Genomic DNA, 16,372 nt, shown 5'->3' with positions numbered 1-16,372 from the left:
GGTGTCTGTGGAACATATTGTTCCCTAGCCATGTTGGCTTAGCTTAACCACAATGTAGCCTAATGCAAACCAAACTTTCCTGTTGCTGCAGATAACATTATGGAAATCAATGGTGGGCCATCTTTCTTTTAGAGGACCCTGTATACCATTACTGAGGTTTTTCTTGAGATGAGAAAGCCTAGATAAGCTTCCAAGGTTTCCTAGAACAGAAATTGAACACCTGGAGTCTAAATCTTGACCCAATATTCAATTCCTGTAGCTGGAAGAGGTAGACTCCCCACTCTGCTTAAAGATGCCCATAACTTGGAGTGTTTATTTTGCAAGTCAAGTATGGTGAACACAAAGAAGTGATAATGATACCACCAAGTCTAGAAAATAATGATATGCTCCTGAACTGCCTCCAATCCCAATGAAACTTGAAAGTTATGATTCGTAATTGAGTATAGTCTTTATTTAAAGGCATCAGAAGGGGGTAATTTTATTTATAACAGAATTGTAAAGAGACTGAATAAAGGCAAACTAAGTTTTAATCCTTAATATTTATCGCAAAGCAACAATGGTAGGGTTGCGGGGTTTTGTTTTGTTTTTGTTAAGATAACAAGTGCAGTCATGTACATTTTAAAATTAACTTTGATGATATAAAGCTCTCTTAATCCACACTCCTTATGACTCCCATGCAAAGAGATTAAACATACAAATCAAGAGCATTCATTTGAGAGCAAGTCAGGCTAATCTTAACAAACGCAGCAAATGGCATTTTAATAAAATGCCACATTTAATCATCACATAGCATTAATTCCAAAAGGTATTTCAGGACCGAACAAGAGTACATCACTAGTACCTTGTCAGTTTGAGTACATATCAAAGAAAAGGAAAATTCACCCTTGAGGAGGAAAGCAACTCATTGTACCATACCAGCAATATAGTTACGTTTTCCTCCTTTCTTTAAAATATTTACAAAAACTGTCAAAATCTTAAATAATCTTAGCTTAAATAAAAAATGAAGAGCTTTGATATGTGAATACTGGGGAAAAAATTGGGACTATCAAATGATACAACATTTGATTTTGAAAGAACTCAATTGCATCTAGTTTCCCTCCCTCTGTGTTCAGTTCCTTGATACTATTATATAAGAGAGCCCATGGAATTTACTGGTTCAATCAATGTTTTAACAAGGCTACTGGTGGTCACTGGACAGAATTAAACTGGGATCTGAGAGATCTGGGTCTCGCCTCCTGAGGGAATATCCTCAGATTCCATTTCAAATATAGAAAACAGGAATGTGTTCACATCTGCAATTCCTCTTGTAACCAAGCAAGATTACTACTGAAAGACCTATAGTTACATTTACAGGGGCTTTCAATTTAAAGGCATTCATTCATAATCCCACATATAGGAGCTCTGCCCAATCACACAACAGAAGCAAAAATGCAAGAAGTCATTCCTATAGTGCCCTTGGCATTGTTAGTGAAGGGCAGCTAGATAGCAAACTCATGGGGTGTCCACCCAACTGTCTCCCTTTAGTCATTACCTCTCTTTATTTAATTTTTATTTATTATTTTATTTTTTGTTTTTATCCCAGACTGGCATCTGTATTGGACTTGAAATTGTTTTATATCTGCTTTTTTATTGCTGATGGGTTTTTTAAAATTGTTAAATCACTTTAAGATATTTTATGAGAAAAAGAGCCTAAATAGATCTGTACTTTTATTTCTATAGGATAACTGCCTACCATTCTGTGTATGTGAACAATGCAAAAATCACAATGTTGGGAAAACCATGAAGCCAGCCAATGCATCTCTTGATTCCTGCAGTCTCGGTTAATTTTGCCCGCTCAGCTGTACCCTGCCTCATGCAGGGGGGCAGGGATTCACAAGAGCAGACATGATGCAGGAAAAACCGTGAAGCCAGCCAATGCCTCTACATAGCAATATACTGACATATCAGGGACTGTGATGTACAGTGGTACCTCAGGTTAAGTACTTAATTCGTTCCGGAAATCCGTTCTTAACCTGAAACTGTTCTTAACCTGAAGCACCACTTTAGCTAAAGGGGCCTCCTGCTGCTGCCGCGCCGCTGGAGCACGATTTCTGTTCTCATCCTGAAGCAAAGTTCTTAACCCGAGGTACTATTTCTGGGTTAGCGGAGTCTGTAACCTGAAGTGTATGTAACCTGAAGCATATGTAACACGAGGTACCACCGTATATCATAATGTTCTAGACTATTGCGATGTTGAAAACCAGTTATCGCCCAGCTCTACTCCCATCACATAGAAAGGGGTGTGTATCTCAATTTTAAACATCAGAGGTATTGAATGTAAACAGTATAGACTGCTCCCCTTATCACCTAAAGGTTCTCTCCCTTCAGCCACTGTCTGCCCTCGCTCAAGTGCTTTCCCCCTCATACTGGAAGTGTGAGCAGCTGGGAGAAGAATTCTTGGATAGAGAGGCCATGGGAAGGGAGAATTCTGCACTTTCTATCCCTATGCCCGTTTTGCTGTTCTGCATCCTCATTCAATGCAAGGAGGAGGTGAGATTCATGTTTAGAATACAGGGGCCTACAAGGTTCAGATCAGGACAGCTTAAACAGGCAAACTCTGAGCATCCTTCTTCTAACTCTTATGCAGGTGACTTTGCTTAAGACTTTGAAAGGAATGGATGATGGAGTTATCTGCTGTCTGTCTCTCTGTCTTAATGGGCAGAGGGTCATTAAGGCCATGATCCTACTTTGAAAACAAGCCAGGGTAGATTACCCAAGCCTTAAAAATTGCCTTTTGTGAATGAAACAAAGAGAATCTCCACATTTTGCCACTAGAACTGTGGCATATTTTACAATTACATTATAAAAATTACTTTAAGAAAGGTAAGTACATAAATATAAGTTTTGAGTCCTTTCATGACAAAAGTATCATACAGAATATTACTAAAACAGACACACATGTATTAATCCCTCCCATCTGTAACCAACTTCATCTACATGAAACTGTTCACATTCATCCCTTGCTTTCTCTCTCTCTCTCTCTCTCTCTCTCTCTCTCTCTCTCTCTCTCTCTCTCCCCTGACATTGTTTTCTTCATTGTTGATTTCAGATTAAACACTCCCCTGAGGCAGGGACGTGTTTTTGTTGGATTATAACACTCCTTAAAGTGACACATGCTGTAATAATAATGATTCTCCACAGCATTTTTAATACTACTAATAAAAAGTCCATGCTATTAATCTTCTTCAAAAGCTTTAACTTGGCTATCATTCACCCAGGGTTAGACTGAATCTTAAGGAGCAACTGCAAGTTCAGGAAACATTGACATGGAAGCTAAAAATCACAATAAACACGACTCTCTATCCCATCCCAACATTTGATGTTACCTATTACAGTAAAACCCTTTTAAGAGGCAAATGCAATAACTCTCCAAACTCAGGTTCTATATACTAACAACAACGTTAAATTTCCGTTATTTATAAGGGGGAATTAGAGGAGTGTGTATTTTCAACCGACACTTGCCCCAGGAAATCAGACTAACCTTTCCTGAAGCTTTCTTCAAAAGCACAATCCTATTTCACCACAAAGATTTACTTCATAAAGTTTAAGGAAGGTATCATCCACCACGTGACTAAAGCAGGAAAAGAAAAAGTGCAAGTACTAAATCCCAAACCTGCAGTCACATAACTAACAAGCAGCATAACTGACAGATTCAACTTCATGCAGTCCCTTTGCAGCGCAGTGGTTTCCTTGGAAACAGAACACAGGGGAGGGAGTTCGCACAGTGAAATCCTCATTCACTCGAAAGAGATTTACTGGACACTTTAATAACCAGGCATCTTTCACTTTGGGGACTAACATCCAGTTTCTTCAAAAGTGCTGATGGCTCAATTCTATTTTACGTATTACGTTTAGAAGTCATATGATTTGTTGCATGTTCTTCGTTTGTCTGTTGCTCAGATGGCGAAAGAGGGAGATTTAAAGGGGAAATGACTTGCTCACCAGGCTTTCTGTCTCCCCCTAGGTGGTATATACACTGCTTTGACAATCTCTGCCAACCCCTATAAGTAATTAAAGCCCTCCTTTTCCTCCTGTTTTAAACTTCCAGCCATGTCTCCATCACTAAGCCTGTGACATTGGTTCAACAGCAACACCTACTGGGGAGTAAGGGTTCATACACCAAATATCTCACCATCTCATCTGTGAGGTGGGTTAGATGGCACTAAGAAAACCGCCATACAATTTCTAAAACTGTCACTGAGATAAAATGTACACAACCAATATGTTTTAATCCTTCCATGGTTGATGATTTGGGCTGGTTCTCACCAAAACCAGATATCGTGTGCTTAGCCTTCTGTTCTAGACCAACATTGGGGAACCTGTAGTCCTCAGAACTTGTTGCGTCTTCAGCTCTAGCCAGCAAGGATTATGGGAGTTGGAGTCCAACAAAATTTGAAGGGTCACAAGTTCGAAAACCCTGGACTTGACTGTACCACTTAAGACTGCGGATGGGGGCTTAAATCATGGAACTTCCTCCATACAATCTTCATTATCTTCCTGATGACAAGAAGGATTCCAGCTAGCCTAGACATTCCCTTGATATGCAGCTTTCATGTGTGAGGGAATTTATGTATGCTCTGTTGTTGTGAGTGATGACCCAGAAGAAGAAGAAGAGGAGTTTGGATTTGATATCCCGCCTTTCACTCCCTTTAAGGAGTCTCAAAGAGGCTAACATTCTCCTTTCCCTTCCTCCCCCCACAACAAACACTCTGAAGAGGTGAGTGGGGCTGAGAGACTTCAGAGAAGTGTGACTGGCCCAAGGTCACCCAGCAGCTGCATGTGGAGGAGTGGGGAATCAGGGGTTGCCTATATTACTGGTGTTTGTAAGAATTACGATTCTGCATTATGTTTTTATAAACATAAACTGGAAATACATGGGACAGTGCTGATTGGTGAAAACATGGAATTAGCCCTCAAGGGCTATGATAAGAAACATTCTGTCCACATACATTTTAAGGCCTACGTGAAAATAAAAATAAAGAAAACAATTCCTTTAACAGAGGGGGGGGGGAATGCACCTTCCAGACCTTCTGTGCTCTGTCCATTTTATTATCTGAAAATACCCGACTTGTAGGCCTTTGATTATGTCAATGTAACAGGTTCTGTTTTGTATCCAAGTTCAATTTATTTTTCTTTCAAAGCCATAAAATAGCAATCCATTTCCGCCAAGTCCTTTCTGAATAGTTGTTTTGGTTTTTTTTACACAAAAAAGCTCAGGAACTCAAGAGCCTGCCAACCCAAATCAGAACCACAAAGGCAGGGTGATTAGCCTCCCCATTGCCACAGCCAAAACCCCAATGAAAATATCCCCTCCCCACAAAAGGCTTGCACAAAATACCAGTGACATAAATCCACAAAACCAAGAAGAACCCAGAAACTGCCAAATTACCTCAGACACAAAACAGACATTTTAATCAATGGCTGTAAAAGCATCACTGCTCTAATTTCTTTGAAGCATGTCTGTGCAGAGACATCTCACCAGGAATCAGATGAGGGAGATAAGCTACCAATTTCAGCCACTGAATTTGCTTTTAAAATGAAGAGGAAAGTATCAAAGGCCAAGGGGAGTAAAGAGACATATCTTCTGCATACAGCAGAAGCGCTAGATGCACCTCTGCAGGGATGGAAATACACAATTTAGGGGCGCCCACAGAGAAAAACCTCTCCCAAGGCAACATTTCCAGCACTCCAAGAAAGGTGGAACTATCAAGAAAGGTCCCTCTGTTCATCTGAACACTTTGGGAATTTGTAGGGAAGCCTCAGATATTTGAGGCTTTAAACACTAATGTGAGTGTCTTGAACTGGATCCAGAAAAGAACTGCAGCCAGTGAAAATGTTTTAGAAAAAGAGGTTAAGTGAGTTCTAAATGGAACCACAGACCACAAGCTAGTTGCTGCATTCTGGACCAGTTGGAAGTTTCTGAATTGCTTTCAAGGGCAGCCCCAGGTAGAGTATGTTGCAATCTAGAAGCCATACGAAGTACAGAATACAGTAACCAAGTAATACCTGCCCAACAGGGGGCCATAGCGAGAAATAGGTAAAGTGGTACCTCGGGTTAAGTACTTAATTCGTTCCGGAGGTCCGTTCTTAACCTGAAACTGTTCTTAACCTGAAGCACCACTTTAGCTCCTGCTGCTGCCGCGCTGCTGGAGCACGATTTCTGTTCTCATCCTGAAGTTCTTAAACCAAGGTACTATTTCTGGGTTAGCGGAGTCTGTAACCTGAAGCATATGTAACCTGAGGCGTATGTAACCTGAGGTACCACTGTATTCCTAGCCACCAAGATCTCTTGCGTCTCCAGGTAGAGATTGCTCAGGTCAATTAATGTCAGTTCCAAAAAAATACCTGAACTGTGTGTGTTGAAGTTAACAAAAACCTACGTTTTCACATTCTTGGTCTACATTCATCTGGCTGAGGAAAGCTTTCTTCCGATTATCCAAATTCCTCCTCCCCCCCCCCAATCGTTTAAGCCATGGTGTGCATACTCCAGTTAGCATACTGGGCTAACTGGTACTGCAGCATATAAATGTGGATTAAAAACCCCATTTTAAAAAGTACTGTGGAGTTCTCCTTTGAAGTATAGTTAGCTAATCTAATACTAAATAAAGCCAAGGTTAATTCCAAGGTAGTATCAAGTAAAGCAAGTCTCTTCAGGGAAATTATTGTCAGTTCCAAAAAAAAGTCACGTAACTTAATATAAGGTGGCAGTAAACACAACATAAAATATTTTTTGAATACCTCATTTCATATTTATTATGCTGAGCCAGTCTAGCTTAAAGATTCAATTACCAGCACAAAATGTAGCAGTAAAACTTTCCACTTACTTACGTACACCCTTTAAGGGTAAAATTAAGTGGTGATGGTCAAAGCAGTTAACTAAAAGCAATGAAAACTACAATTTTCATCCGAGCTGCCTTCCATTTAATTATTTTAGGAAATAAAAACCTGAATCTTGGGTAACTTAAATGGGAAGCATTAATACTTATGTATCACTAGTTCACAAAAAAATTGAAAATCCAAGTTCTGCACCTGCAGGGGGTTGGACTAGATGACTCTCGGTGTCCCTTCCTACAATTCTAAGATTCTGTGATATACTCCTGATTTTCAGGAGGCAGTATGGGATTAATGAAGCCTGTACTTGATAACTGGATTTAGCAAAATGTGTAATGCATAACAGACGACTTTCTGCCAGGGTGTGTGATTTCCTTTCTCATTTGAATTTCCACATTATTAAAATGACTACTATATTGATAATAAGCTAAGTTGAATCTGTTCCAAGATAATTAAAGAACACCTGCTGGAGTGCAGAATTACCATTTCTAGCAGTGTGCTGCTGAAGAAAGCTCTGCTGGATGTCAAACTAAGGGGAACTTCCCCCCCAATCTTAACCCAGCTTGCCTGATGACTGTCTCCTCTCCCCGCCCCCACTCATAAATATAATTGCTCAAGATTTCTAGAGCCTGTGAACGTAGCAGCTGTGAAATGAAATTTACATAAATGTATAAACTGACAATTTGCATTTTTAAGACAAGTTGAACAACTGAGACACATACTGGCTGTGTTTGGACATGATAAACCATATTCTCCCCCCTGTATTTTCCTCTCAATGCAGCCAAAGCTTTTACTTTCCTTTTTAATAACTCCAACTTAGCATTATACACAACCTGACCTATGGTTAATCTGACCTATGGTTTATTGAAACAACGCAGCTTCAGAACCATGGTTTGGCAATAGTTTAAGATTAACCACAGTTTGTCAGGTATGGGTGAAATGACAAGCTGCAGCTAATCAAAAACAGAAGCAAAAGCTTCTGAAGTCCTCCTTGTGGTCATGCCACAGAGGAGGGGAGGATGCACCCAAGCCTGAGCCTCCCAGAGGCTCCTTCCCATCAAAATAAACCATGGTTATATTGTGACATCTAACTGCAGCTATTACAGATTGATATGCTCTCATTTGTCTTGCTGTATTTCTATCATATGCCCATTTAATATCCTATTATCAATTTTAAACTGTTTTGTTTCCCAATCACAAAACATCTTATTTCCGTACCTTTAGCAAGGCAATCCTTTAAAGCCCTAAATGGCCTCGGTCTAGTATACCTGAAGGAGCATCTCCACCCCCATCGTTCTGCCCGGACACTGAGGTCCAGTGCCGAGGGCCTTCTGGCGGTTCCCTCGCTGCGAGAAGCCAAGTTACAGGGAACCAGGCAGAGGGCCTTCTTGGTAGTGGCACCCGCCCTGTGGAACACCCTCCCACCAGATGTCAAAGAGAAAAACAACTACCAGACTTTTAGAAGACATCTGAAGGCAGCCCTGTTTAGGGAAGCTTTTAATGTCTAACAGACTATTGTATTTTAATATTTTGTTGGAAGCCACCCAGAGTGGCTGGGGAAACCCAGCCAGATGGGCGGGGTATAAATAAATTATTAATTATTATTATTATTATTATTATTATTATTATTATTATTATTATTATTATCATCATTATTATTATTCCTTTTCTAATTAAATATCTGCAGTGATGAAAAAGAAATGTTTATATCCATGTTCAGTACAGAGGCTTCCTACGGAGGCTTTCTAATGAGTAAAGGTTTAATTATTATTTCATTTGGGTTTTTAGGTTGGGATGTGAATCTGATCCCTCTGGCCCCCATGTGCATTCACTCTGCACCTTGAACACCTTGGTGCATTCACTCTGCACCTGAACACCTGCACCTTGGTACCTGGAAATGGATTTTTCTCTTGCAAATTTACATCATCAAATGTAGATGACTTTATTCACCAGAATCCTATAATGTCCTTCCAGTATATGGTATCCATCCATTGCTAGCTATTTTCACCACCAAGTATTTCTGAACTGTACAGGAAATGCAGCAAACTCAAAAGCCTGTTTGTGCAATCAAGATAACTAAGCAGATTTCCCTAAAGCATTTTTTTCCAAATTTAGCCACTTATCATTTGGGGGCGGGACAGGTAGGTATGTGTGCAAAATATCCCAGGATATTTTAATTCAGTTGTTTTCAAACACTTTATTAACCTGGCTAGTGTCCTTGTGCAATACTTCCAATTTTGAGTCTGATTCAACATTAACATCCTAGAGTTTCTGGACAGTATTACTGTCAGCTCACAATCAGAATGTTCATGGTGGATTTTAGGAAACTAAAATCTGCTTACATTGAATAAGCCAGACAACCCTTTTGCTCTAAGTAGCTAGCTGCAGTGTATGGCATAAACGGGGGTGGGGCGGGGGGAGGAAGCATCTGCAAAGTGGTAGACAATGGGGGGGACTCACTATTTTTCCAGAAACATGTCTACTGTACGCCAAATTAATTACCCTACCTACAAAGTATCAAACATTAGCTGAATAACCGTATTGAAAGCAAGTTCTGAAGTTCTAGGATGCAATGAAAAGGTGCAAATGCTAATCTAAAGATAAGTTTATCACAAAGCATAGAACTCGTTTATCCTACATTTTGCAGAAGCAGGAAATGGATGTGCTGATTGGAGACACAGAAGTGAGAGAACACAGGTGAGAGAGCACATATTACACGCAGGCTGAAAAGCTATTGGCACAGCATCACACATTTGTTAACAAATTACCTCTTTCCTGCTCTTAACACTTTTTCTGTCATAAACACCCCTCTCCTGTGACAGTTCTATATGAATAGGAGAAACAGGAATATAGAGGTGGGTGTGAGAGGCCACAGGGTCAAAGATGTGGGAGGAGAGGAACTGAGTTTCCTAGCAACATTTTTAAAAATGTATTCCCTCCTTTGCCCATTTTCTTTGTGACTTTATATATGACATAGAGGAAGACTTGCTTTATTGTAAAGCGTTTCTAAGGTGTAGCACGGATTGTCTTACCTGGCTGTACTGCCAGCATCTTCTGCTTATCTTGCACAAGCCGGATGATGTCCGATACCACAATGTGGTGATCCATATCTTCTTTCCCTTCATTAGGCTGATTGTCTTTTGAAAAACAGCTGCAACTTCCATTTTCTTTACACAGGACAAACCTCCAGTAATTAGACATGAAAGTATCTTACTTCAATTCCTATAATTTAAAAAGAAAAAAAAGTTTATTCCACAAGCATGCTCATGTCCCCAGGTCTTCTGCACCTTGTAAGGTACAACACATCACCTAATTCTAAACTGGAGGCCACTTTGTAGGGACTGTTTCAAAAACTGGAATACAGATTTTGCATATTCTGTAGGCCTAACAAATATTTAATTTGTGCAAATGTTTTTAGACAAAAGACCAAGCTGCTGATAATGTTGCCCTTTGTAATGCTGTATATATTATCTCATAATGCAACATTCCTTTTCAGAAAATGATTTCTGGCATATTGAGAAGCATCAAAACACCTCTCACAAGCTGAACCTGGCAGGATTATAGAGATAGCTGGCAATGATTAGCCTAAATGTTCAGTTTTCTGAAGAGTTATCAGGCCAGAAGTCACAGAGGCTATGTCCACTTCCCTGGGAGTAAATCCTACTGAACTGAATAGGGCTTACTCCTGAATAAACGCAAATAGGATACCAGCCAGAGTGCTTTTCTTATTTTTGGTTTCCTTTCAGAAACTTGTCATCAAGCTGAGGGCAGGAGGCTTTTTAAAATAAATAAATGTGTATGTAAAAGTTTTTTTAAAAAAAAATCATGAGTCTTTCAGCATTCTGGCAGCCTGTGTCTCAAAAGCAACAGCTCCAAAACCAAGAAAGCGATAACATACCCATATTGCACAAATTCTCGGCAGAGATGAATTTTGCCCAAGACAGAAGACATTTAAAATGCATTAAATTCCCTGTTTTCATCCATTTTTAACCAGGTGACAAACTAAAAGCCATATATAGCCAAGGGCATTTCCAGTAGAGGCACCCTCATCTAGAACTCTCCCCCCAGGAAAGTCTGGCAGGCTGTTTACAATGAATACTTTATTCATCTAGTTGACAAATAAAACTAAAAATTCTTCCAGAGGGCATACATGGAGCAAGGCTATTCTGCTGTTAGCTTGCTGATTGCAGATTATTTTAAGGTTTGGGGATTCTCATTTTTAGCTGTTGAAATACTGTTATTTTTATGGTTATGGGTACTGATGTTATATGTTGTGAGTTGTCCAAAGGGTTCTGAGGAACTACAAAAGCTTCACATATCCAACCAAACCACATAATTTTGTAAAATATAAATGGATATGAATTTTAAGGGGTATGAAATATACTTTAATATTGCAAGATATAAAGTTTATACCTCCCCCACCCTGCATAATTGTGCACCTTGCTAAAAAGTCACGTATTTGGAAAACACATGGAAAAGTGTATACAATTTCCAGTGGAACAATTCAAGAGAACTTCAATTCTCTCCAAGCAAAATGTAATTGCAAATTAAATTGAGACATGGCATGTTTTCCCAACCACACAGGAAAAAAAGGAACAATTAAGCTGAAAGAGATTATTATTACAGTGGTACCTCGGGTTAAGTACTTAATTCGTTCCGGAGGTCCGTTCTTAACCTGAAACTGTTCTTAACCTGAGGTATCACTTTAGCTAATGGGGCCTCCTGCCGCTGCTGCTACACGATTTCTGTTCTCACCCTGAAGCAAAGTTCTTAACCCGAGGTAATATTTCTGGATTAGCGGAGTCTGTAACCTGAAGCATATGTAACCCGAGGTACCACTGTACATGATATCTCTTCACCCTACTGGTTGCCATCTCTTCATAATATTTACTTCTATGAAGAAGGAAAAAAATAGATTTTTAATACAGGACCCTTTCTTGAAATATAATGTACATTTTTTTAACACAAGACCAAGATAATCAATTCAACAATTGCTTCCATTTAATGGGGTTGTATTGTATGCACTGTTGTGCTTAATGTAATTTACTCGCAAGTAAGTATGCCTGGCTGCACACCTTATCTGGGAGTAAACTCTGTTAAATACAGTGGAACATAACTTGCAACATAACATAGGATTGGGCTTTCTCATTATCCATGGATATAAATCATATTTTTAGGCTCTGATGCTAATACCCAACCCATGGGGAGGGTAAGGATCCAGCAAAAAGCTCAGAAGAGGCAATGCTACTGCCATTAGAGGATCCTGAAACAAGGTGCTTCAGCGGCAAGAGGGCTGCCCAAGAATCCCATCCAGGTAGGTGCTGTATACAACTTATACCTGGCTGACAGGTATTGCAGGGCTTTTTATGCAGCAATGGCTGTACACGCTCCATCCCATTCCACTGCTCCCCAGATTGCCATTTGTTCATTAACTGCAATTTATGCACTTAAAAACAAAAACAAACCACACTATCTATCCTTTCAACACTTAACTGATCCCATCCATGGCGGCAACCTTACCACCGAACTGAGAGTTAAGTCTCATTCATGAAAGTCAATGAGGAGCCAGTGTGGTGTAGTGGTTAAGAGCGGTAGACTCGTAATCTGGGGAACCGGGTTCGCGTCTCCGCTCCTCCACATGCAGCTGCTTGTGACCTTGGGCCAGTCACACTTCTCTGAAGTCTCTCAGCCCCACTCACCTCACAGAGTGTTTGTTGTGGGGGAGGAAGGGAAAGGAGAATGTTAGCCGCTTTGAGACTCCTTCGGGTAGTGATAAAGCGGGATATCAAATCCAAACTCTTCTGAATAGATATGCACAATATTACACTGTATACTAGTGGAGGTTGGCCCATTAGGGAGAAAATGGCACACTGTCCCACCATCCCTCTCAGTCTAGCCTGAACCAGCCCCCCCCCCATGCTTGACTTCTTGCTTACAAGCAGTCCAGAGGTTGGAACTGCATGTGGCAACCTCCTCTTCCTTAGTTTTGTTGCTGCGCTTGTAAAATTCAGCAGTCAGGCAGGGGGTGGAAGTAGAATTTGTTGGCTCTGGTTTAGGGTTCCCATATTTCAAAAAGCAAAAACCAGAACACCCTGAAAGTTGTTGAACATTTTTTAGGAAGATCCCAAGACCTGTTCTTGGCTTCTCTACCTTACATATTTCCAGTTCCAATGGACACCCGCCACCGCAAATTTATACCAATATGCAATAACTGAAGTATGCAACTCTAATTAGGCCTACTCAGACATGTATATCTGATGTGTATTTTAATATGTATTTTTATTTTATAATGTGCATTTTTGAAACTACTAATTTAATTTCTATTCTGAATTTTTTTAAGGTTCCCTAAGGTTTTTTAACATCTGATTTTCCTGGCAATTTTAATGTCTGTTTCATGTAAACAGCTTATTCGTGTTGATGACTAAGCAGTATATAACAGTGTTCGAAACTCCCACTGTTCTAGGCACATTTTGCAACAGGAAATTTCATTAGCGTGAGCAGTTTCTGAATGTAGTACTGTGCCTAATATTTCAGATTAAACCTTCAGAGTGGAAGGAAAGGAGATTTTCTACCTCCCCACTTCCAGCTACTCCCTGAAGGCTGGGGGGAAAAAGACCCTCCTAAGGATATTAAGGGGGTGGGCAGGGGAAGGACTAGACCATGTGAAAAATGAACATAATATTTTAGCTGCAGTTCATTCATTTTCAACTCTGTATTCTTGTTATAAAAAAAAGCTCGCCTAGACATTTCGTCATTACGCCCGTAACCTAGGTTTAAGATGCCATTTAGCTCCCAGCTCAGTTTCTAACATAGTTATATAAACTTCTTAAAATAAATTCTCATATTCCCACTTGCAGCTGGGACATTAAAGCTGATAGAGAAAGCATATCTTGCGAACCGTCCTGAGATCTTATGATGAAGTGTGGGGTATGTCTAATAAATAAATGTGAAAGAGGAAGAGCAACACACAACAGAGTCCAAGGTGTCTGTCCTTGTGCCTTTCAGCTGCTGTGTGAGCAAAAGGAATTTCAGCAAGTGCATCTTTTCTCACGGCAGCACCAACATCTAGGACATGTCAAGACACACCTGGTCTAATTCCCTCCAATACACAACAATGGACATTACAGGTGGACAACTCAAGCACTCTCGCTTTCAGGAAGCAGTCTTTTCACAGTTACTAAGGTAGGGAAGTCCCTTGAACTTAGTGGGACTTACGAGCAAGCGGGTGAAAGAGCCATAGACCACGCCAGACCAATATCGTCTCCGCAGGAGCAATCTAGGGGTTTCAAGGCAGGAGTTTCCCCCAGGCCTACAGAAAGACAGAGCCTGAGGGAATTTAACCCGGCCCCTTTTGCATGCAAGGCAAAGCCCTCTCTTACCCCAGGGCTACGGCCCTTGCCTCCAATCCCCGTAGACGAGCCGGTGCTCTGGAAGCAAAACTGGGTTTCTCTCCAAACTCACAAAGGAACCGGCGGGGCGTGAGGGCGCGGGAAGCGCCGCTTTGCAGCTAACCTCCCCTCACCTTTCTTTCAGAGCAAAGGAGGGCGAGGAAACAAACACAGCACCCACCCACCCCAAACTAACGCGCACTGAGCAGGAGAGCCGGTAAAGGCGGGAGCAGCCGGGATTCAAATCATTCCCCCCACCCACCGCTTGGCTACCCCTCGACGAGGAGGAGCCGCCTGAACCCAAACAAACACACAAAGCACATGACTCGCGCTCACCTCCAGGGCCGGGATGCTGCTGCTGCTGCTTTTTCTGAGGGCTGCGACGCTCCCCGGCCAGGTGCTCCCTCCTCGCCTAGCAGTCTTCCTCTTTCTCCGCGCCCTCCTTCAGCCGCAAGTTCCTCTCCAGCCTACGGCGCGGGGAGGACCTGCCTCCTTTCTCCGGGGCAGCCCGGGACGCCGCGTGGAGTTGGCGCGAGCGGGAAAGCGGGAGCAGCACCGACGGCGGCGGCGGCGCCCCTCACCTCCTCAGCCTCGCCTGCATGCAAGCCGTGCGCCGCCCACTCCTTCCAGCCCACCGCTATTCCGGGCAGGAAGGGGAGCGGGGTGCCCAGGGCTCCTTTGTTGCCGGCGGGGGGAGAGGAGGATGCGCTGCACTGAGCAAAAAAAGGGACCTGAGCGGGTGGGAAAACGGAAGTAGCCCTGAGCTCGGCTCGTCGGCTCTTCCCTCCCTGTTGTTTCTCCTTTTGCAGGATGGAGTCAGGCTCAGGCGGCTGCAGTCCTGGTACCTGCTCCCCGCCCCCGGGAGTAAGCCCCGCTGGACTCAGCCGCGCGTACTTCTGTGCAGACCTGAATAACATCTCGGTCTTGCTTCTGCTTCTTTCTTACCCGTTATTCTAGCTTCCCTCCCGCTTTCCGTCTGGGCAGCTGCTGCTCTTGCGCTCACAAAGCCTCGTTTCCGAAGGCAGCCCTGCCTAACCCCACTTGACCTGGGAGCTGAATTCAACAGAGCTTTCTTCTGAGTAAACATGGTGTTGTAAACAGAAATTGCCCTTTCCCCTTATGGGGTATCCAAGAGCCCATATAGAGTCCTTACATAGGTTCCCTATTGGTAGGAGAAAATAACAGTGGCCAACCAGAGAATATTGAGAAGCAAAGCAGCTAGTAAGCTTGATCTTTATTGATCTATTGCAACAGGTGCTTCCCTCACCCGCAGGAAAGGAGGAGGAACCCAGAACAATGGCACGCAATGCCTTATAAAGACTTTTGAAATTGCCACCCTGTAGTTCAAGACCACCCCCAGAAACATCATATATACATCACAGAAGGGGTGTAACCTAAGACCACCCTCCAGATACATCACACCTACATCACAAAAAAGGCGGCCTAAAACAAATTTGAATGTTGTTTTTCTCCTGTCATTGTTTATCTCCTGTCTGGCAGGTTACTTGTTTTGATTTCCTGAGGAGCCTGGCCAGTCTTTTGTAATGATAAATACTTCCTTCCTGGGCCAGGTCAGGGGCTCACACCCTATTCATATCTTAAATGTGCCCTTAAGACAGGATTTGTGAAGAGACAATGGGGAGGTTTCCCACTTTGACCTTGCAGAGAAAACATTTGCTCAGTTTAGGAATCAAAATGGTTCCAGGTCAGTCTTCCTGTGCTGATCTATGTATGTGCTTGGTTGGTACACTTATGAACATTACCATATATCTAAGACCTCAAAATTCGTATCACAATGGTAAGGACTGTGCTGTGTAAATGGAGAATTTCCTTTGTTCTGCTTTTCAGTATCAGTTGTACTCTACGCAGCCAGCAATAAAGAAGCATGTTTGTTTATCTGAAGTGAGAAGTAAGAATTAATTCATTCTACAGTTGTGATTAGCAGAGCAGGATTGGGTGCTTATTCCTAAAAGGTGAAATAAGTGATCTGAAAAAATATTTACCATAAGTTACCTTTTATTCCTCTACATTACTCACCTAGTGGCTCCCCCCCCCCTTATTTTTCATGAGTATTTGATGGCAAAGGATGAAAACAGCCCTAGAGGAACAGAAAC

General features: G+C 41.8%; 1 protein-coding gene across 7 annotated transcripts in view; it reads right to left on the bottom strand.

Moving 5' to 3' along the window:
• MCF2L (MCF.2 cell line derived transforming sequence like) overlaps window positions 1-14,801 on the bottom strand; it is a 111,660-nt gene extending 96,859 nt beyond the window's left edge. For 2 of the 7 annotated variants that reach the window (XM_081908154.1, XM_081908156.1), the window contains exons 1-2: window positions 14,595-14,799; window positions 9,903-10,092 (exon numbers count right to left, since the gene is read on the bottom strand). In XM_081908154.1, coding sequence (XP_081764280.1) covers window positions 9,903-10,071 — 169 coding nt within the window. In that variant the 5' untranslated portion in view covers window positions 10,072-10,092; window positions 14,595-14,799. Of the gene's footprint in view, window positions 1-3,520; window positions 3,813-9,902; window positions 10,093-14,249; window positions 14,403-14,594 lie in introns of those variants that run through there. The other 5 variants (XM_081908147.1, XM_081908153.1, XM_081908149.1 and 2 more) reach the window with 4 other exon arrangements.
• Window positions 14,802-16,372: the final 1,571 nt, after the last annotated feature.

Source organism: Podarcis melisellensis, assembly GCF_964234715.1.
Source record: "Podarcis melisellensis genome assembly, chromosome: 4".
Classification (NCBI taxonomy): Eukaryota; Metazoa; Chordata; class Lepidosauria; order Squamata; family Lacertidae; genus Podarcis; species Podarcis melisellensis.
This window is presented reverse-complemented; position numbering and strand designations above follow the sequence as displayed.